Genomic DNA, 23,266 nt, shown 5'->3' with positions numbered 1-23,266 from the left:
TTGCTGTAATGTTATCAAGTAACTAACTTAAACCATACTATTAGTAAGTCATAATTCATGTTACACAAGCATGTCGTCAAGTTATGAAAGACTTGATAAGACAACATTCCGTTATGTTAGCATTTCAAAAAATCAACCTCAGCAACTAAATAGGAGGACGAACAGCAAAAATTGACACCGCTGTCCTTTCAATTGTGTGTACAAACTATGAATAAAATGAATTTAACATTCAGTTCGCATAAAATTTAATTACATTTTCATCATTATCTCGAGTATCGATAATGTTGAGCTCCACTATGTCCATTGCCATTGCCTGTTACTTCCCAGTCGTCGAGATCCCTATCATCACTATTTCTAGACAATGGTCTCCTTTGATTGTTCTCATCTCTATTTGTCCAGAAGTCCTCATCGTCACCTTGTTCTTCTTCTATTACTTCTAGCTCTTCTTCGTTTATACGTTCATTTTCTTCATCTAAACCTTCCTCATTTTCTTCCTCTTCTAAAATTTCCTCTAAACCATCATTCGTTATTCTCTGATGTTCATGTTCCATTTCAACTTCTGGGATTTCTTCTAACACTTCTCGATGAGCGATAAGAGTTTGCCTATTTCTAATCAAAGGCGGTTCTATAACCTTTTCATTCTTTCTTGGACTTCCTGTTTGTGATTGGATCTTTTCTGATTCTGTGGGATCTAACTTTTCCTTTTTAGTTTCATTTGTTTTCGACACTAAGAAAAGAATCTTTGGCAATGACTGCATTGGAATTACAAATGTTAACGTCAACAAAATTGATGATAAAAATATTAAAGATATTTCTTGGACATCAATCTGAAAAAAAAGGATTTATTATTATTCTTATATTCCTTTAGCTCAATAAAAATGTTAATGATATTATTTTAGATGATATTTCTGTTGAAATAGCAATGTTGAAGAAATAAATTGCAATACATTATTTCGCTCGCACTCACCAGAGACATTAAGGAAAATTCGGTAGCAGTCCTCACTGTAGCCGCATTAGTCAGAAACACAACGAACTGACAGAGATAGAGAGCATACGAAAGACGACTGATAAGGGTTAATGGACGACTGCAGAGTAAGTTGTGCAGGAAATCTGTAAATAAGAAAATGCAATCACAATCTCGGAATTTACATTGCAAGTTAGTAATATACGAAATATTAATTATAGTAATTTTATTTCTTATTCTTTAAGAATTCAGAATTAAAAACTAACCAATCTATAAAATTCCTAAGTCGTCTAATTATCCCAGTTAGACGGAATTAAACAACTTTTATTAAAACTATTCTTAGCCAAATTTTTCGATATATATTACTAATATTCCTTCATTTGTTACATTTACGATTGAATACACTTGTTTTCAAAAGCCATCTTTCTTTGATTTCGTATTTCATGTCATATTTCAATGTTATGGAATTTCTCATAGTGGAAATATAATCAAATAAATATGGATCAAATATCTAGTTTATGAATGTATTTTGTAAAATAGATATTTAGTGAATAATACGTAGAAGTAAGCACGTGTATGTTTCACGAAAAGGTATTTTGACTATCACGTTCTCTGTTTTTGTATACGATAATAGTCAAATAAATACTAACATTTACATTATCTTATAAAAAATATTCAAATACTCAAAAAATATTATTTTAGCTTACATACGTCACAGTGCCTACATAGCCATGGTGACTTTCTTTTATTAATGTTACTGAATTGAATCTTGATAATTCACATATTAATGTAAAACCTTTAAAAAAACATTAAATTCTAATTTATTTTCTAACAAGATCATGCCAAGTAATTAAATTAGCTAAATATTGGGAACACGATTTAATGGAAACCGATGTTTATTTTCGTTGCAAATGGTTTCCTCGTTTTCTAACCAGATTTAGTTTCATTCTGTTGTAACACTGACCACAATGACCGCCGTGGACTGCGTATATGAGCCAGGCGATTGCCAAAGCGGAGGCGATGGGTGCCAACGCGGCGTACTGTGCCGCGAATGTTGCGCTGTATCGGTACTGAGTCGAGCCAGAATCGAAACCCGCCCACCATACAGAGCACCATAGTATACCGCTGATTAACCATCCAAATGCCAGTAATATCTGAAAAAAAAAACAGTTTTGTATATTAATATAGAAGTGGTATTTCAATTTTAAATCTCGACCTCAAATGTGTTATATCGATTGTCGTTTTCATGTTTTTACAAAGGAGTAGGTATTGTTCTGTACTTATCCCTAAATAATAGAAAATCTATCGATATCTGCAAAATCATCATTTTTCTCATTAACGTGTAATATCTTGCAAAGTATTACTTGGCACTTAGTACGGTGATAGATCAAAATCAAATAAAACCACTTATGTACAAATGCAATGTCTTGCTTTTGCAATCTCAACTCAGGGGAGCCGCCCCCAAGCCAGTATCACAACAATATTTCACCGCTGGCGGCTTGCCTACAATCTCGAAGCTTGTGGTTTTCGGAGAAATACATTAGTGCATACGTCATTTAACTCAACACGTAAGAGATTAAGATACTGAAGCCGCATGCCACCTAATGTCTGTCTCTAACGACCCACAGCTTAGTGGTCAGTGATACCGAGATATGTCAGAAATTATATTTTGTTTTATACTTCCTGCATTCATTAGCAGTAAACTTAAAATAATCAACAAAGATTTACAAATTGAAACCTCTAATGTCTAATGTCTGAATTTAACAAAATTCAGATTTTTCGTAACCTCACCTTTAACCCGTAGACTATTAGATCGTTCAATGTTATATTAAAAACTGGTAAATCTTTATATATATAATAGAAAGTCGTGTTAGTTACATAATTTATAACTAAAGAACGGCTGAATCGATTTGACTGAAAATTGGTGGGCAGGTAGCTTAGAACCAGGAAACGGACATAATTTTTACCCCGTTTTCTATTTTTTATTCCGCGCGGACGGAGTCGCGGGTAAAAGCTAGTATAACATAAAAGATACTTAACTCTTGTTCTATAAGAGCAGAGATGAAATACTTTAATAAGTTATGAAGTAATCTCCGTTATAAATATAATAAAGTTCAAAGTATACTTCGCTTCAACATTTCAAAGAAACTATCGAGGTTCATCGAAGTGTTTGTTTAGCGAACTGTAAATATCGTTGATTCTATAATAGTTCGAGTGAAGCCGAACGTACTTTGCTATGACGTGTATTGTTCTTGAGAGCGAGCCCGAGGCTAAGCCCGAGCAAGTAGGGAGAGGCGCGGTGGATCACAGAGGTGTAGCTCAGCCGTGCCGTCCTGTACAGTTGGCTTACGCTGAAAACGAAAAGAAAAATAATAAAGCTATTGTATTGTATTTCAAATAGTATTTCAACCGGAAATTATTTCCAATGATACAGCAAAAGGATTGCAATCGTATAAGTTTTTATATAGTTGAGATTTAGTTCACATTTCATTTCACATTGCACACAACATCGTTTGTTTAAATGTTATTGCACAAATTATAAATAGATGGGAACAACATTCAATTTTGTATAACTGCTACGTAAAAACAGCGTTGCCATTTTTATTTTTTTGTTATTTGCGATTCTAACATTATAAGCGAAGACGTGATTATATAATTAAGTTTTAACATGATTTAATATTTTCAAGATGTGCGATTTTCAGTTGGTTTATTTCCTTGCATCTTCCCCTGGAGCAGTTTATACATGTAATTCCGTATTATAACAATCAGATATTGGAGTTTACGTTATTTTATACGTGTTAATGTTATTGTTTTTTCTTATGTATTATGTTTTTCAAAGGAGTAATGCGTATGTCCGTGATATGACTAAGGCTCTCAGAGTGATTTCGAGTCGTTCGCCGCAGCTTCTGTAGGCTCAAATAGCAAGTACCCAATGCCAGTGAATTCTTAATTAATCTTTGCTCACTAACTGTCATGTCTTCCCACGCTGTAATTGTCGAACACATTTTTGTATGTTGATTAATAAAAGTGTAAGTCTAAATGCGTTTTTGTTTTTCGATCCAACAAATGGTAGCAGAGCGTGGTTTGCTACAAAACGCAAAGAAAAATGACTTCGTCAACGTCATCATACCGTGTAGATGCCTTGAACAAAAATAACTATGATACGTGGTGTCTGCAAGCCCAAGCCGTATTAATAAAAAATGATTTGTGGGAATACGTAAATGGAGCCAAAATCCTCTCAAGCAGAGCGTCCCCTGAGGAGAAAGTGGAGTTCGCAAAACAGGACTTGATGGCCAGGTCAGAGCTGTTCCTGCTGATATCACCATCCGAACTAAAACAAATAAAAGGGTGTACTACATCTAAACAAGTATGGGACAAGCTAAAATCAATTTATCAAAGTACTGGACCAGCAAGAAAAGCGACATTACTCAAACAACTAGTGTTAAAGAAAATATTGCCAAATGAAGAAGTGAGAGACCACTTAAACAACTTCCTTGATATTGTTGATAAGCTGGCAGACATGGACGTTAAAATCCATCCAGAGCTTCTAAGTATTATGATGCTTTACAGCCTTCCATCTAGTTTTGACAATTTCAGAATTGCAATTGAGTCGAGAGATTCATTGCCAAACCCAGAAGATTTAAAAATAAAAATATTGGAGGAAAATGAAGCAAGAAAAAATACAAAGACTGTTGAAGGTGCATTCTTTTCCAAAAAGAAAACCAAGTTTTGTGTATACTGCAAAAAGAAGGGGCATAGTGTAGATTATTGCTTCCATAAAAATAAAATTAATAAAGAACGGAAACAAGAGAAAAATTTTTACATCACACCTACCTGTTTTGCAGTAAAACCGAATACATGGTGCTTAGATAGTGGCTGTACTTCTCACATGAGTGCAAATGAAGATTTGTTTAAATCGATAAATCCTGAAAATGGGTCGCTAAAGTTGGCATCAAATAATACTCAAGCAAAGGTTGAAGGAAAGGGTGTTATACAACTAAAGATACATGGAGAAACATATAACCTGCATGACACCTTGTACGTGCCTTCTTTATCAACAAATCTGCTATCTGTGGCAAAAATCACAGAAAAAGGAAATGAAGTAATCTTTACAAAAGAAAAGGCTTATATCAAGGATGAAAATGGGCAAACTACATTAACAGCTACTAAGATAAATGGACTATATTACATAACTGGAGAGGAATACATAAGTTATGCTGCAAATAATAACACAAATATTGAAAATTGGCATAGAAAAATGGGTCATCTAAATGAAAATGATCTGAAGCTAGCAGCAAACAACAACATGATAAAAGGTCTTGAAATAAAAAATGAAACCTTACCGGTTTGTGAAACATGTATAAAAGGAAAAATGACCCGATTACCATTTCAATCAGTAGAAGGCCCACAGTCGCACCAACCATTGGAATTAATTCACAGCGATGTATGTGGACCAATACAGCCTGAAACATTGGCAGGAGCCAAATATTTTGTGACTTTTATTGATGATTATACAAAATATTGTTGCATTTACTTCATTACATACAAAAATGAAGTCTTTGAAAAATTTAAAGAATATAAGAACAAAGTTGAAAAATTTCACAATAAACACATAAAAAACTTACAAACAGACAATGGAACTGAATATTGTAACCATGAGTTTGATGAATATCTAAAGGAAAACGGAATCAACAGGAGACTAACATCACCTTACACACCTCAACAAAACGGACAAGCCGAACGCAAAAACCGATCATTGTTAGATAAAGCGAGATGTTTAATGATTGAGAGTGCAATACCTGAACAATTGTGGGCAGAAGCTTTGTACACAGCAAACTACCTATTGAACAGAAGCCCCACAAAAGCACTGAATACAACTCCTTATCAAAAATGGACCGGTCGTGCACCGTCAGGAAGGCATCTCAAAGTGTTTGGAAGTAAAGCTTTTGTCCTTGACAAAAACAGAAAAGGAAAATTTAAACCTAAAGCTATTGAGGGTGTATTTGTGGGCTACGCCCAAAATGCAAAAGGATACAGGATTTATATCCCAGAAAGAAGTGGTGTTATAATCAGCAGAGATGTGAAAGTAATTGACAAGAAGTATTACAACAAAAATCCAAATACAAACTATGATGGAATCTTCTATGACCTGAATGAGCTGCAAGCTGAAAAAGAAAAAACTGTTATTAAAACAAATAAAAAACATGAAAATGTGAGCAACAGAAATATAAAAATAGTACCTGTTGTAGATGTTACAATTGAAGCAGCCAACAAAGATATTTCTGAAAGAGTAAGAAATGAACCTGAAATAGAAGGAAATGAACCGGAAATAGAAAGAAATGAATCTGAAATAGAAAGAAATGAACCTGAAATAGAAGATGAAGTTGAACAAAACTCAAATCAAAACAGTAGTGAACATGTAGCTACAAGATCTCATAGAAGAAGGCAAGCCCCTGCATGGCATAAAGATTATGAACTTGATCTAGAATCATCAGATGAATATCATGAATTAGATACAGAAGAAGCAACATTCAAATGTGAAGATGAGATGATACATGAGGACTGGAAGGATGCAATCAAAACAGAAATAAGAGCACATATCAAAAATGATACTTGGAAGATTGTAGAGAAGAAAAATTATATGAAAGTTGTAGACTATAAAATGATACTAAAGAAGAAAGTAGGTCCAGAAAATGAAACAAAGAAAGCAAGATTAGTAGCCCGAGGTTACACTCAAACACCTGGTTTAGACTATAAAGAGACTTGGGCCCCCGTAGCAAAGTTAAGCTCCGTCAGATTGCTGTTAGCAACTGCAGTTAAAGAAGACTTGAAGTTACATCAACTTGATGTGACAACCGCATACCTAAATGGAGATTTGGAGGAAAAATTATTTTTAAAAAAACCAGATAGACTTGAAGATTATATAACAGAAATTTTACTCGAGGAAAGTTCAAATGAAGACTTGACAATCTATCTTAAAGCACGGGAAATGTTACAAGACATTACAACAATAAAAGGGGAACAAGTATGTGAACTACAAAAAGCTTTATATGGACTGAAACAGTCAGGTCGCCAATGGTACAAGAAATTGGATTTAGAACTTCAACATCTTGGTTTTGTTCCATCAGTTGCAGACCCTTGTATTTACATATTAGAAGAGGAAGGAGCAAAAATAATTCTTGGTCTATATGTTGATGACATCCTGATGGCCTATTCCTGCAAAAGAAAATTTGAATTAATAAAGGAAAAATTAAAAACAATATTTGATATGAAAGATATTGGAAATGCAAAAGAATTTATTGGAATAGAGATAGAAGAGAATGAAGGAAAAATAAAAATAAAACAGAAGAAATATATTGAAAAATTACTTACAAAGTTCAGAATGGAAGACTGCAAACCGGTGAACACCCCTATAGAAGCTTACTTAAAACTAGAGAAGAAAGATACATGTGATGAGAACTTACCTTATCAAATGCTAATAGGATCTTTAATGTTTCTGGCAGTAGCAACCAGACCAGATATTGCTTATGCAGTAAGCTATTTATCCCAATTCAACAATTGTTTTGGACCAGAACATTACAAAGCAACAAAGAGAGTATTGAGATATTTAAAAGGAACAAAGGAGATGGGTATAACATATGAAAAAGACAAAGAAAAGGAACTGTATGGATATGCTGATGCTGACTGGGCTTCCTGTAACATAGACAGAAAATCCTACACAGGATATTGCTTCAAAATGGAAAAAGGTATAGTAAGCTGGGAGTCTAGGAAACAGAGATCCACTGCCATGTCTACAGCAGAGGCAGAATATATGGCGTTATCAGATGCAGTGAAAGAAGCCTTACATCTAAAATTGCTATTGAAAGACATTACTTCTCAGAAACAAAGAAAAATAAAGATTTACAATGACAACCAAGCTGCATTGAAACTTTGCCAGAATGCAATTATCAGCAGCAGAACCAAACATATAGACCTCAGAGTCCACTTCTTAAAAGAACATATTAGTAAAGGAGAAATAGAAGTCCAGTACATGGAAACACAAAAGATGCTGGCCGATATTCTTACTAAAGGTCTGACTGGTAACAGACATCAAGAACTTCGAAGAGCTATGGGAATATATTAACACTAGCATTGTGAGGGGGAGATTTGTAGGCTCAAATAGCAAGTACCCAATGCCAGTGAATTCTTAATTAATCTTTGCTCACTAACTGTCATGTCTTCCCACGCTGTAATTGTCGAACACATTTTTGTATGTTGATTAATAAAAGTGTAAGTCTAAATGCGTTTTTGTTTTTCGATCCAACAGCTTCCGGTAGCCACCGGCAAGGTTCGCGTTCGCCATACACTTTGAATATAAATCAATCTATAACATTCGCTTTGATCAAACTTATGGTAACATGTTACCTTATATACAAATACTCAAAATAAAATACATGAAAATTTCATGTCAAAACAACTGACCGACCAATAATTTTACACTACTAGTGCTGAACAAATGATTTAGCATAAAATAAATAATTTTAGAGTACTGCCGTGAATATATTAGGTCCTTACATATGAAATTGGCGTTTTGTATGGGAGGAACAAAAAGTCGAATATTTTTTAATATAATATATTTAATTAATCAAAGTATGAACCATTATTTTCTATGCACTTTTGCCATCTCATAGGTAGTTCATTGATCCCTTTACTAAAAAAACCAGTCGGACGGGAATCAATAAAATCTTTGAAGGCGATTTGGACTGCCCCATCGGAGTTGAATTTTTTCCCTTGCAAGAAGTTATCCAAATTTCGAAAAAAATGGTAATCTGTTGGAGCAAGGTCCGTGGAGTACGGAGGATGTCTTAGACTTTCCAATTGAAGCTCTTCTAATTTAGTAGCCGTCTGTTGCGCAGTGTGTGGTCTAGCGTTGTCGTGAAGCAGCAGTGGCGTGGAGCGATTGACCAGCCTAGGTTGTTTAGCCGCTAGCTTTTCCATCATGGTTTGCAATTGCTGACAATAGACATCAGCCGTAATAGTCTGGCCAGATTTGAGAAAACTGTAATGAACAATACCGGCACTAGTCCACCAAACGCTTACAAGTAACTTTTTTGGGGTTAATTTTCGCTTGGGGCAGGATTTGGCTGGCTGGCCAGGATCCAACCATTACGCTGAGCGCTTCCGATTATCGTAAAGAACCCATTTTTCATCACAGGTAATGATTCGGTTTAAAATACCTTCATTATTGTGCCGGTTTAGTAATGTAACGCAACAGTCGACGCGCGTTTGCCGGTTTGCTTCAGTCAATTCGTGAGGTACTCACCTTTCAAGCTTTTTAATCTTCCCAATTTGCTTCAAGTGAATTAAAACAGTTTTATCACTAACATCGCAGCCTGCAGCTAACTCGGACGTGGTTTGCGATGGATCCGCTTCCACAATAGCCTTCAACTCTTCATTATCAACTTGAGTCTCAGGCCGTCCACGGGGCTTGTTCTGCAGATCGAAATTTCCAGAACGAAAACGTTGGAACCAAAAACGAACTGTGTTTTCTTTTGCAACACGACCGCCATACACATCATTCACCCTTCGAGTCGTTTCCGCAGCACTAGTGCCACGGCGGAACTCGTACTCGTAAATAATGCGATATTTTAAGTTTTCCATTTTGTAAAATGAGTGACGCAAACAGAAAAAAACAGAAGAAAAAAAACAAATGAATGACGGTCATCGAACCACAAATACATGAGTCTATAGCTGTACAAATTTGAATTTGGAATTCCTTACCAAAGAGGAGAAATTCGTGATTAAAGTGGCCAGTACGAAAAACGCCAATTTCATATGTTAGGACCTAATATTAAAAGAATAGCTAATAAACTTTACAATAATAAATCTTAGAATCACATAGCTCAGTAGGATTTAATAATAATCTTACTAATATTATAAATGCAAAAGTTTAGATGGATGGATAGACGGATGGATGATTTCTTTATTGATTTTTATTATTATAAATTACGTGATATGATGTTAAAAAAGAACTGCGTATTTAAGTTTATTTTCATTTGAAGTTAAGAGGTTTTTTTTTTGCTTTAATTTGTCACAGACTTTTTTAACACTTACCAATTTATGTTCTAAGTGCTATGCTAGTTCAACAATATTTTTACATAATATATTGCTAATAATTTATCCTTTAGATATATTTATTATTTTTACCGAATAGCAGCGACCAAGAGAGGTTAGAATGACACGTGACATGTATGGTATTTTGCACATGAAAGAGATGCGTAGTAAACTTAGAACAAATTAATGTATCCTAAAAATTAAGATAGTAAACAAGTATAGTTCAGAGAAATTCTAGATGGATTGCGCTGATGTTGTGACGGTTAATAGATCCAATTGATAAGTAAATTTGTATTTATTGCTGACCCTACATTTGATGGAATCAGAGCAAAGGGGTACAGAGTAGTTAGCAGAGCAAAATTCTTATTATATTTTCAGTCAACATACCTGACGCCGTGATAAGCCAGTAGTGTGAGGCGGTGTTCCTTCGTTATCCGGTACCTGGAGAAGGCGGTCCACACGTGAAGCGTGGGTAACAGAGCGCGCAGTACCGGCAATTCAGACTGCATTGCCCACACTACCACGCCGCCCAGGACCGACAGCTGCATGTCTAATGCCAGCTGGTGAGTTTGTGGGGCGCACTAAAACAACAGTACTTATTATTACACATTTAGAACATGTTTAATTTAAAAGGAGCATAAGAGGAATAGATGGAAGCAGCAAGTTGCTTATCCGGGAAAGCACCATTTTAATACGAGAGTGATATAAATGTCCTTTCCTAAAAAGATCCTAAAAAAAAGAAGGTGGTCTTAATTAATCTTAATTAAACTTAAATATAGATGTTCCTTTTTCATTCCAAGTCCTTTTGTCTTGTAATGGTTTTACCGAAGTCTAGTGAATATTGTAATTTGTAAATTTGTATCAACGTTTTACTTCTAAAAATAGATTTAATATTTAAAAGCTTCGAAATCACATTCATGCTCATTATATAGAAAGGTTGAAGAAAACTAGGGACTTCCGGTTTTTACGTTCCTGATACATTCATATATCAACGCCTACATGTTTGACAGTCGGACATTTTCCTAATGAATATCCGATCGTTTTGTGATTACTTATGTTACTGGAAGACCTGGACGTTTTATTTTATTACAACTCAAAATTGGTAAATTCGAAATGAATTTAAATAGAACAGAAATAAAATTGTTTCTACACGTAAGGATTTAAAAACCTAATAGGTTTACAAACTTCTGAAGCTTCTATATTTTTTATTTAATGAATATGTCCGCCAATTGTAAAGACTCGCCAAATTGCATATTGAACGAATTTATTTAGAAATTGATGTGTCGAATTGTAGCAATTTGTCAATGTCGAATACACTGACAAATTTGTACTGGACTCGTACTGGACGTTGTTACAATTAAATAATATTATTTAGATTGTTTTCCTTCGGTTTAGACGGCTTAAGTTTAGGTGCAGCAGACTATGCCTTATATATTTCACTTGTGTATAATAATTGAATGTCTTTCTGCGACATTATTCCGTAAATATCTATACAAATAATGAACGAGTGTCTGTATGTAATATCGAAAAAAAAACATATTTAAAGGCAAACGAGCAGCGGGAACACCAAGGTGTTCATCGACGCCCATGGTCATCTGCAATACCAGAGGAATCGCAGATGCGTTGCCGGCCTTTGAGATGGTGATATATTTCATACATGCTTTGCTAATAACGAAAAACTAATTTTTTAAATTTTTATCTGTCTGTCCGCAACTCCGCGTTTGTTCCAAACACTATCCAAAACAGCAGGTCCGTTTTGACGGGAAGGTAGCTGATGCACGCAGGCATATTATAGGCTACAATTTTTTGCGCTGACGAAGTCGTGGGCCACCGCATGTTTTAAATAAATGTGTTAAGTTGAGGTTTTTCATAAATCTAGTAGCTTATGCACTATAATTATATTGAGTAATGATTTCATTATTCTGAGAGCGTCATCGGAATAATCCGTTCAACTAGCTTGCGCCAGTTCTGTAGCGATCATTACAAGAATGCAAACGGCGTCATTACTCAAGACGATATACATATTTTTTTCTACTGTAGTTTATTTAGGAAATTGCCTAATGTATTCCAACACAACACACAATGTATGACCATCAACTGCCAACAAAAACAATTTAAAAATAAAATTATTGAGATTAAAATTCTTATCGCGAGTTAAAATTAGAATAAATTAAAATCAATTGTAGCAAGTGAAATAAAAAATTTAAAAATGTTATCCTTTTCTATAAATTTATACACATAATTTCAAGGTCTTAGTTGAAAAATAATAATTATCAATTTTAAAAGATAACAAAGAAGAAATAGAATTGACAAAAGTTTACAAAAAAAGAATTATCTGAATAAAAAAACAATAATTTCTGACGTCCTAAATTATATTAATATTATTAAATTAACAAGTTTTCAACAAAAAAAATCAACTAACTAAAAAAAACAATTAACATCTCACCTCGTCAGTCAGTTAATATTGAAAAACACTAACCATATCCTCGAATCCAAAATAGTTCTGCAGGTATAAGACATTCCACCACCAGCCTTGTTGACAGACCTCCGCGTTCTTGGTGATGAGTGAGCCCCACATGGGCCCTATGGAGATGTTGTCCCAAACGTACGCGTAGAATAGTATCACGGCTAATAACGCAGGAGTCAGTCTGCAACAAAAATAAAATATTAAAAAATCTATTTTAATTGACATTAGAAAATCGTGGACATTTAAGATATAAGAGAAAAGTAAAATGCTGAATAACATATCAAAATATTTAACTTAATATCTAAAAGTTTCGGCGCAAATATTTATTATAAAAAAAAACTGAAATATTAATACCCTTTGACAAAAAAAAGAACTACAATATGTGTTAAAACAAGTATCACAGCGATGGAATTTTACGGTTACATTATCAAATATTTAGTACCTAAATAACAGACCTTTAAACTTAATCGATTAGTTATTTGATAGTTCTGTCAGTCCTTTAAAATTAAGTGCTAAAATGTCAAACATTACGAAGCACATCACTTAATATCATCCATTACTAATAAGTATCAAACAAAACAAAAGACACAATACTTTTTTATAAAATATACTTAATTTGCCTCACAACTCGTTTTTCATTCAATCAATTCACATGTGTGTTTTAATTACTAATAAATATGGTATCAACTATCAACATTTATTTAATGTGTGGATTTCCACTGCCGAAACATCTGTATGAAAACATTTTTTTTTTAAATATGAGAAGGAATACATCTTTCATAAACGTGTTCTAACAGTGGAACACTGTTTCAAGCGCACACATTTATCTTTGATGAAATAAATAAAACATCTAGCGGTTCAGGAAAAAACTCAAATGCGTATTATGTAGGAACTAATTTAAGGTACCTTGTATGCGTAACGTAATTTCTAAAGTATATAGTTATATTATATAATATTTCATATGAAGTAGGGTTCAGTGATAATATTTTATATAAAATAGGGGCCAGTAATGATTTTAATTATTTAATCACATGTTTTTAATTAATACCCGTCAAATCATTTTAGTAAGTTGTTGTAATTGTTTTAAGATTTTGTAATTGTATTTGATCTTAATATTTCTTGAAACGGCTTATTTCATGTTGCGTACATTTGTATCAGAACTCATTATACTACAACAGAATCTTCCGTCGCATCCAGAACGGCAATTTATCGTACGCAGTTAACGTCATCTGCGACCAACCAGCAATTACCGACTTCATAATCGATCGTGAACAACTTGTCAATTTTAATCAGTTACGTGAATGATATGTTTTAGCAGAGCGTTTATTTTAAGCGCCTGTGAGAAATTAATAGCAATTTGTTTCAATATCAAATTTGCACTAGTGCTAAGAACAGGTAATAGAACAATGAAAATGTGATTACAATTATTAATATAGTACCTCAAATATCTGAAAAGAATTCTTTTAAATGCTCCAGATTCGCTATCATTGGCTATACGATGCGCTGTGAGCGTCCCACTCAGCAACAGGAAGCAGTCAGTGTACATCCAGCCAGCGCGGCACCACGACCACAGGGGAGAGCTTACCACCTAGACAAAAAGAACCAGATAAAAATAAAACACAGAAAAAAATTATAGTTTAATTTAGCTGGTAGGACGCTGATCTTCCTAGTGATCAACTATCTTCAAAAGAATATGGTATTTTAAAAAGAAGAAACATGAACATTCAAGTGACCTATTAAGTGACCACTAGATGTTTGTAACGATAACAAGTTGTACGTGTTTTCTAAAGTTGTAAGAAATACGTAAGAATTGATGACAAGGGAGAAGAATATTATCTGTACTTCAAATCTTCAGACATAAATGTTAGGTATATAAAAAAAATTAACTTGGCAAGTGGACAATTTACGACTATATGATAAAAGTCATTTATTTTTACTTTTTAAATGTTAAAAATTGTAACATATCGTGTTACAGTATATTTGCACATGCTAATTCTCTACTACTAAGGAATAAGAAAGTTATTACAAGCCATGCAATTACCAACCATACTCGCATCGGAATTACAGGCCATTAAGTTAATAAAATTATTCCGTAAATCGGGTTAGTGTTTTGATTATAGAATAAAACTAGCATGAGTAAGGCTGGTTGGTTTTTGAACATGAAAATGTTGTAGTCGATTGTTTTTAGTATGGGATTTATGCGTATAATTCAAGGGGTGTATCAACTATATTTCTGCGGGTTTATAACCTCCATACCTTGATGACACCTAAAGTTCATAAAGATTGTCCATAAAGTCTGGTCTAATACATAACTTTTAAGGTCCTCAGACCCCACAAATCTGTTAATCCGATCCACAAGTTATACTCAATGGATATTTATAAACCACATCAATCATTATTATTCCCCTTCCAGTCAAATAATATCAGAAAAGCTTATTATTTTAGAATAAAGAATATGATGAGAGAATGAATCAAGGTAAAGATCTAAAAGTAGTCGTATAAATGCCAATAAAGAGTTTACTGTCTGTTGTCTAAATCCAGATTAAGTATAAATGTTTTATCTGTATCGAGCGATGATCGCCGAGCTTCATTGTTACGACAGGATTTGATGGCAGACGACTGAGATCCCTCGACGTATTTTACGATACTTACAGATGTCAGATTAAAGAGTAGAATCAAAACTTTTTCGCTTTCGCCCGTTCAGTTTAACATAAACAAAAAACTAGAAGTTTCGCAGATAAACAAAGTTTTCGCATTGCCAAACACAATTTTGTTGCACGGGCCAGATACGGCAAATAACAATCTGGCGACGATCCAAGGTTTCAGAGCTTAAGCGCGATGTCTTTCGTTATAATCCAACGGTTTAATCTTATTTATGAGGCATTGGTCTCTTGATATACTTCAAGTTATGTGTTGTTGTTCGCTGACCATAAGGACGATATGATGAGGCGATAGATCCAGAACTTGAGGTACAGGATGAGATGATGGAAATCGATATTTTATCAGAATGGTACAAAATAACACCTTAAAAATGTAAGGCTGGCCGCTACATGCTTATATTTTTTGGTTTGTACGCAACTAAGTTGAGAATATTTATAACAGGAAAAATTTGAATTTTTAGAATCTCCCACATTTGTACTTTAAAAAGAGCATTTTAATTTTGTCAAAATGCGAAGTTTTCAAAAATAACTTTACTCATTTGTGCGGTGAATTTAAATGAATGAATGATTCATTTATGAATTCAGGTGTACATTTATTCTAAAACGAACCTACTGTTTAAGCTGAACAGCAATTAGTCAATTTAGTATGAGCGGCACGTATACTACCAGGACCTCTAAACCTTTCCGAAACAATTACAAACTAGTTTCGTTCAAATCCCGGTATGGCTGTAATTTAATGAGCAAAAAATAAAAATCACATACGTGTCGTATTTGTCTTAATTTCAGCCCCTGTCATATTTAAATATCAAATTACCGTTTAACAATTTTTGAAATACTTTTTCACTGTTGCGTATTTTAAAAAAAATGTCTTAACAATATTAAAATGAATGAATTGATGAACATGATTTACTACTTCAACATAACATTTACGAAAAATAGTTTAATTGCCACGGACACTTTTTTGCAGACTAGTACTCAGTATTAACACATCGTCTTCTTTTTCACAAACCTCAGTTATCATCAGCCTGTTCGTGTAAGGCGTAGAAGCGACGGGTAGGAACTTGTGAGCGATGAGTAGAGCGATGGTAGCTATGGCCCGTACGCCATGAATGCAGGAGATCTCATCTGACGTCGCCGGGGCCATCAGCTTGCGTACAGTGCGGTACAACGAAAACACACTGATAACGCTCTCACCTAAAACAAATGAAATGTTCCTTTACTTTTGAACTTTTGATTTATATAATAACAATTAAACATTTGTTATAACTACAGCTTTTGCTAGTGTTTTTTTTAATGAAAAAATTTAAATTTGGTCAATTGTTCTCAGTACCCACAAAGAATAACGAACGACGAATTAAAAGGCGGATAAACCACATCAACATAATGGTTGAATTTAAATATTTATCTTTTTCTTTAGGCAAACTGTGGGCAGAATCGGCTCTTGTTATTCCATTATATAGAATTCAAAAGAACTCGATTCAAAAGCTTCGGATGAAAAAAGCTCATAAATAAACAAGAATAAATCAAGAAATAAGTCATGCTTAAATTTGACGTGAGGCAGAAGTGTCGACGGAGGCAATTTGCATAACAAATTACGTCGCTCGTTGATTTAGAAAAGAAATCGACTTCGAAACTTAGTCGTTTTCTAACGACCAAATTTGTTTATGAAAACAAACTTCCTAACACAAACACGAGTGTGAAATGAATTATATTTTTGTTTTTATTTGTTATTCAAAGATTGACAGGCGGGAACGTTATTAGGCGTATTATTTTATAAATATTTATCGATAAAAATTTAGTGCATTTCCACGTGACTGAAAGTTCATTCACAGTTCACCTTAGTATGTCTGCTGAAATTAATGACAACATAAATTAAACTTAGCTTTCCAGCTTCAAGTTTAGTTTTTAAGACTTCATAAACTTCTAAAAAATCAGCGAAAGAAATCTTGTTAAATAATATGCTTCCTTATCAGTTCATTCGCTCTTAAGTTTCAATTAGACTTCAAATATTAAACTTTCCATATTTTTTAACCTACATAATTAGCATATTTATAAAAAAAAAATAGACTCATAATGGGCGTCATATCTCATGCATTGCTTCGTCAATTAATATAGATATAAGTCGTATCCATCAATTTGATTGCATTTAATATTAATTTAATTTCAATTTGTATATTGTTTGCTAAGAGTCATTTTTGTTAATGAATCAAGTTATTTTCATAAATTATCGCTGAACCCCAAACATCCGTTCGACCTTAACCCACTTTGTTTCGGCAACGAGTCGCGGTGCTCGGGCCCGGTTTGCGATTCAAATCGACTCCGAATACCGATGAAACGTTAATTAACATATATTACGTATACAAGTCTGCTCCAGGCAATATTGCACCGGGCTCGGTCACGTACACTAATCGTTCAAAATCAATGGACATGCGACATAATTTTCGATACGGCGTTCGTGACCCGTGATCATTTGATTTACTGGCCGAAGCCGAACGGATTGATGTAATTAAGAAACAATAAACAATGTTGGGTTCATTGAAACGATCACGTTTCACGCATTAGTTACTATTAATGACACATTAAATTCGACTTTGAACAACATACAATAATCTATGAGCTACTTACCAAGAATCATCCAAGACCTATCTAAATATTTCATGAATGGATTGCCTTTTTATGTCTAGACGTGTTAATGAATAAAATATAGGCTATTAGATTATGTGAAAAAGTTAAGCTCAACGACATAAGTATATCAGTTTAAATACAATGTAACAAAACTATTTACACGAATTCATAATTTCGCCATGTGTGAGTTCTATCATTAGCTCAGGATGACTCACAATCCATCTTGAACCAGAACCATAGACTAAATTGTATCTTACTTCTTACTAATATTATGTTAACTACCGAAAGTTTGGATGGATGGATAGATAGATGTTTGTTTGAAGGTATCTCCGTAACGGCACAACGGATCTTGATAAAATATGGCAAAGATGTAGAACATAGTCTGAAAGAACACATAGGCTACTTATTAAGTTTTTTTTTAATTCCGCACGGATGGAGTCGAGGGCGACAGCTAGTTATTACATAATACTAAGCATCATCGGTGCATGTATTTTATTTAAAAATTATGTATCCAACAGACTTGGTTAAAAGTATGTATGACGAAATCAGTGTGGATTTTAATAAAAGAAAATTATAACATCTAAGTATTATCATATCCATATTAAAAAAAACTTTGAGACTCTTATGTTTCCTTTTTTTTAACCAGGATAGGACTTACCTTCAGGCCGCTTATCTTTCACCCCTTTTTGGTCGCCTTCATCCTCCGCTTCGTCATTGGTTTCCTTTCTAGCAGCAAAGTCTTGTGCCGTAGCAATTAGGACCAGTAACATGACTACGCCGTACAAAAATCTGATAACAGAATGTTCACTTCATTACAAAATATCCCTATCGCACAAAACACTTCAATACATGAGGTGATGACAATTTATTAATCGTTTATTTCAAGGTCAGAATGAAAGCGTAACTTACAATGTGACAAGGGTTGGTATCCCAAGCCATTCTTCCCACCATGCTTGTTTCTTTTGTACATGACAATCCTGTTCATCGACTCTAACTTTGATAGATATTCCACTAGTATATTGGTAGTGTTTGATAGCATCCCTTATTATATTTTCGACGTCTTCTGAGCTACAGGGCGCGGGAACGCACACGCCCCAACTCAACGTTGAGAATCGCGGTACGAAGTGACCTGGCTGAACAATTCATTATAAGAATTAAGATTTACTTTTCTATTTTTTTCAAAATGGTATTTGGTATAAAAATCATACTCACATCATCAATCCGACTCTTGATCAAATTCTTAGATTGCGCCAAATGAACTGGAATTTCCATTTCGTGATGTTCAGATTTCAGGTCAACACGAGCCAAGCAGTACTTTCCATGAACTTTTACTATGCTCCCAGTGTCGAGTTGAACCCGTGCACGACTCCCCAAGCACTGGTCGAAGCTACCCAGTTGAATACCATTGCCGTGGAGTATTCCCGAGGGAACCTTTGCAGTGGCGTCGAGCACTGAAAATATACACCTTTGAATGTAGCTAATGGTCCTTCGAGACTAATTAAGTATTCTCTGATTAATTATTAACAAAGGTAATGTTGTTTTAGAATGCTTCATTGAGACTTGGTTAGCTTATTTACTTTTCTATTACATTTTATTATAACATTCATATTTTCGTTTTTTTTTATATTATAAAAAATGTCGGCACTCATAATTAAAAACACAAAGTAAAAAAATACGATTTTAGTAAAAATGTTCTTCGTTATGTTTTGTTAATAGTTTTACATTTACCCTTATCCATCACAAATAAATGAAAAAATTAATTTCTCAAAATAATTGTACTAGCAATTTTTTTCATTTATTTCGTCTACTACTGATGGTAGACTTATAATTGATGGTAAAGGAAAGTAAATCAGATAAAGTCTTTCATTTTTTAATACAGAAAAAGTAAGAATTCACTTACTGCTCAATGCCCACAACTTTGCTCCACGTAACTGTCTAAGAAGTATCTGTCCATGACGCCTACACTCAGGATTTTGAACGCGTGTAAAATTTGGCGCAAAAGTCGGCAGAAACGCATAGAAATCTTCAAATTCACTTTTAAGTAAATTTCGTCTGTATAGAGCATCTGTGACATGCCTTAGTCGACTATCTTCTTGACTCTCATTTTTGCAATCGTTCAAGTGTTTTGATATAGGTTCAGTTTTTACTTGATCTTTAATTTGTTTATTTTTGACATCAATCTTTGGTATCGTGTCTTTCGATACTTCTTTAATTACCTTATGAGTCTTGATTTTTTCGCTTTGAGAAGGTTCCTGTCTCTGTATTTTACGTACACTTTCTTTATCAACAACTTTTTCTGGGCTTGTTTTCTTGATTTTAACATCTTTAAGAACCTTTTCTACGCCTACAGTTTTATCATCCTCTTCATTGTTGTCTATTAGAACCACCTTTCCTTTTGTTTTCTTTTCTCCAATATTACTACGGTCTTCTTTTTTAATTTCGGATGTCATAAATGTATCTGTAGTCTTTACTTTCTTTGGCAATGCGTTGTCTTTCACACCTGACTTGCGTATTTTCATGTGATTTAAAGGCTTTTCAACTTCTCGAGAGCTTAAACCAACTTTAGTAAGTTTCTCTTTAGTGTTAAAATCACTGTCGTCAATATCATTATCTTCGTCATCACTATCATTGTCGTCATCGTCGTCATCGTCATCATCATTATTAAAATCTTTACTGAAACTGGTACTTTTCTCTACAACTTCCGCAGTCGCCTTTTGTACGGAAGCTTTATCACTAAAACCATCGTCGTCATCGTCGACATCATCATCATCATCGTCATCATTTTCGTATTCGTTGTCACTATCTTTTTTGCTATCTAACTTAATATTATTTTTAATTTTATTATTTTTAACAACAGTTTCTTTCTTCGTGTTGATTATTTTTATAGTTTCTTTTTCACTTATTACGTTTGAAGATTTCTGTTTCTCTTCCCATTTAGAAGCCAAATTTCGTAGATAAACTAAATTTTCATCATCTTCATCTTCATCACTTTCATCTTCTATTTCTTCAAACACTGATTTAATTTTATCATACGTCTTTTCCTCGGTAGTTTTTTTCTTTTCTTGAATAGGCTTATTAATATCGTCATTATGACGTTTTACACTTTCAGTTTTGTAAATATGTAGTTTTCGATCAAGGTCAAGTTTATTCACTTCACATTCTTCACATTTTGGTTTCTTTTTGAACTCCGAAACACTTTCGTGGGAACTTTTTTGGAGATCACGGATGCGAAATGCGGTTATCACTGTCGCGAATAGTATAATAGGTATTATAATTAGAGTAAACGTCCATCTGAGTCGTACCATGGCCGACGCGAGACGCTCACGGCGCCATCATAGATTCGACTGATACGTTTTTCAGCTACGCGCTGAGAAATGTATTTGTGTCACACGATCTGAACATATCTCATTCAGATATTTGTACTCCATTGGTTTTGTATTAAAACTAACGTGTTGTTTAGTTATCGGTATATAAAAGATATTTGGCGATAAAATAACCGTTTCCCGGCTGAAGTTAATTCTAATGTACGGGCACGAGGGCAAGCTTCGTGGCAGCCGTCCAAGATTAGCGTAAAAATAGTGTAGCCGAGGCGATTGTCCGGAGCACAAGGTGATTTGATGTCGGCTGCTTTGATTGTAGTTTTTGTCTTCAGCTTAATCATTTTATCTAATGAACTGCGCTTTTTAATGTCGTCTTATGTAATTCCTTTTTACAATAATTAGTTTGTTATTGCGATTTTTCTAGTTTTTTTTGAAAAATTTGGTTTAAGTCTTGATGCAATAATAGGTTAATGTTTTCAAAGCTTAATTAAATTATAACTAGTAATATTAGTTCAAAGTCATTTTTTATCAACTTCTATTAAACTTTAACCTAAATAAGCCGAAATAGCGAATCGACCGCTGCTCATAAACATCCGGAATTCCAGATGCGTTACCTACCTTTAATCGACGTAGGAAGGAACACACAGATAAGTATATTTTCCCCTTCCTAAGCGTCCTACACCCTCCATCACATCTTCCCCTTCCCTTACATTCCTTATATGAAAATGATATGAAGGGAAAGGGGGACTAAAATTAACCCTAGGTCCACACATTAATCAGCCGAAATACGGAATTGCTTCCACTTCACGCCTGTCTTCAGTGGAGCCGTGTTATTTCATCGGGCGAGCCCACCCATTCGTGCTACAGATATTATTGCTGGCATCTACCACTGTTAAATCTTGGTTTAATTTAACCTTTAAATATTAATTTTACTGACGTGAAAGCAATGTTCACTTAAGACTAACGGCGTTAAGTCTTAGAGTTGCCATGAATGTCATTCAAATGGTAATCATTTTCATTAATTGGATTAAAGTTAGCTGCATTATGTAAGATATAATTCGGGCATGTTGTACAATGATAATGTCAAACGCTGAATTCAGCCCATCAATCTAGTCCACTGCACTGATTTCGAATTACTGTCACTTAAATTATGCGATTTGCAACGCGCTTTGTGGTATTTATATGTGATAAAATTGAAATAATGAACAACATAATTTTGTATACTATATTTAACGTGAAGTTTATTTTTGTGTTCTTTTCCTAAACATGAATAGATTACTGGAAGTAATATTTGTAATAACCACTTCAAATAAGGTCAAACACTGTGCTATGATATAGTTCACGGCAATAGTCGAATGCCGGTATTCGAACCCATGACCCATGACACATGTACATTTTGTTGAATTTAAAATGAGGTATTTTTTAATTGAATGCCTAACGTATTCGTACCATCAGGCCAACAAAGGTGAACAGTCAGATGTGTTGCGTGCTTGTTTGACGCCCTTGTCCACTGTTGCAATCTCACTACTGAATGTTAATTTACTATTTGAACAAAACTGCAATACCTACTTGACTTCGGGGGTGTAGAGTAAATGTCTATCAATTATTTTATTTGCTTATTAAATCATTGGAGTATGGAACATTTGTATCCAAGAATATATGCTTTATATAGCATACCTCAGCTTTCAAGGGTATTTGTGTTTATTGTTCAACATTGATTTATTTATATATTTATGTATTTACATACGTTGTTGTTGTTTATACATATAAAGTTAGGATCATATAATATATCTTTGTTTAAATACATTTAAACAAACTTATTCCCGCGCATTCCGGCCTGACAACCACGAGTGGAAGCTTGAACTCCGCCGTGGCAGAAAATCTGTCAGCCAAATCCCAAGGCTGTCCCTTGCCGGCCTGCAAATCGACGATCCTTTCCATCAACAAACTAATATGTACAGATATAATAATTTCAATGTTTATCACACACAGGTATTACATACTTAAGATAAAAAATACATATATATTTTTTTATTTATCAAATTTAAAATGTCAAAATGTTATTTTCTCTTTCTTATATAGCCTAAATATATAAAAAAAGTATTCATGAGCGCTTTACCCTAAGGGCGTGGACCTA

The 23,266-nt window shown here is 34.0% G+C and overlaps 1 protein-coding gene across 1 annotated transcript; it reads right to left on the bottom strand.

Moving 5' to 3' along the window:
* Positions 1-228: 228 nt before the first annotated feature.
* On the bottom strand, positions 229-21,343 carry LOC106715699. Its single transcript, XM_014509035.2, has 12 exons — positions 19,710-21,343; positions 19,022-19,260; positions 18,719-18,942; positions 18,468-18,598; positions 16,194-16,378; positions 13,964-14,112; positions 12,537-12,705; positions 10,445-10,638; positions 3,195-3,315; positions 1,929-2,118; positions 968-1,110; positions 229-827 (listed from the first exon to the last, which is right to left on the bottom strand). Exons 1-12 carry the CDS (start codon positions 21,112-21,114, stop codon positions 264-266), a joined length of 3,714 nt encoding a protein of 1,237 aa, XP_014364521.2. The 5' UTR covers positions 21,115-21,343; the 3' UTR covers positions 229-263.
* Between the last annotated feature and the right edge of the window lie 1,923 nt (positions 21,344-23,266).

This window comes from Papilio machaon, chromosome 5 (assembly GCF_912999745.1).
Source record: "Papilio machaon chromosome 5, ilPapMach1.1, whole genome shotgun sequence".
Classification (NCBI taxonomy): Eukaryota; Metazoa; Arthropoda; class Insecta; order Lepidoptera; family Papilionidae; genus Papilio; species Papilio machaon.
The sequence above is the reverse complement of the archived record's forward strand: the minus strand, read 5'-3'. Positions and strand labels throughout refer to the sequence as shown.

Bases quoted from the DNA above. Each gene is read 5' to 3' on its own strand.
- LOC106715699 (XM_014509035.2), bottom strand. From the start codon at position 21,114: ATGGTACGACTCAGATGGACGTTTACTCTAATTATAATACCTATTATA. The intron at 19,261-19,709 runs GTAAGTGAATTC...GTATATTTTCAG, and splicing joins AAAGTTGTGGGCATTGAGCA to TGCTCGACGCCACTGCAAAG. The intron at 10,639-12,536 runs GTTAGTGTTTTT...CTGTTGTTTTAG, and splicing joins ATTTTGGATTCGAGGATATG to TGCGCCCCACAAACTCACCA.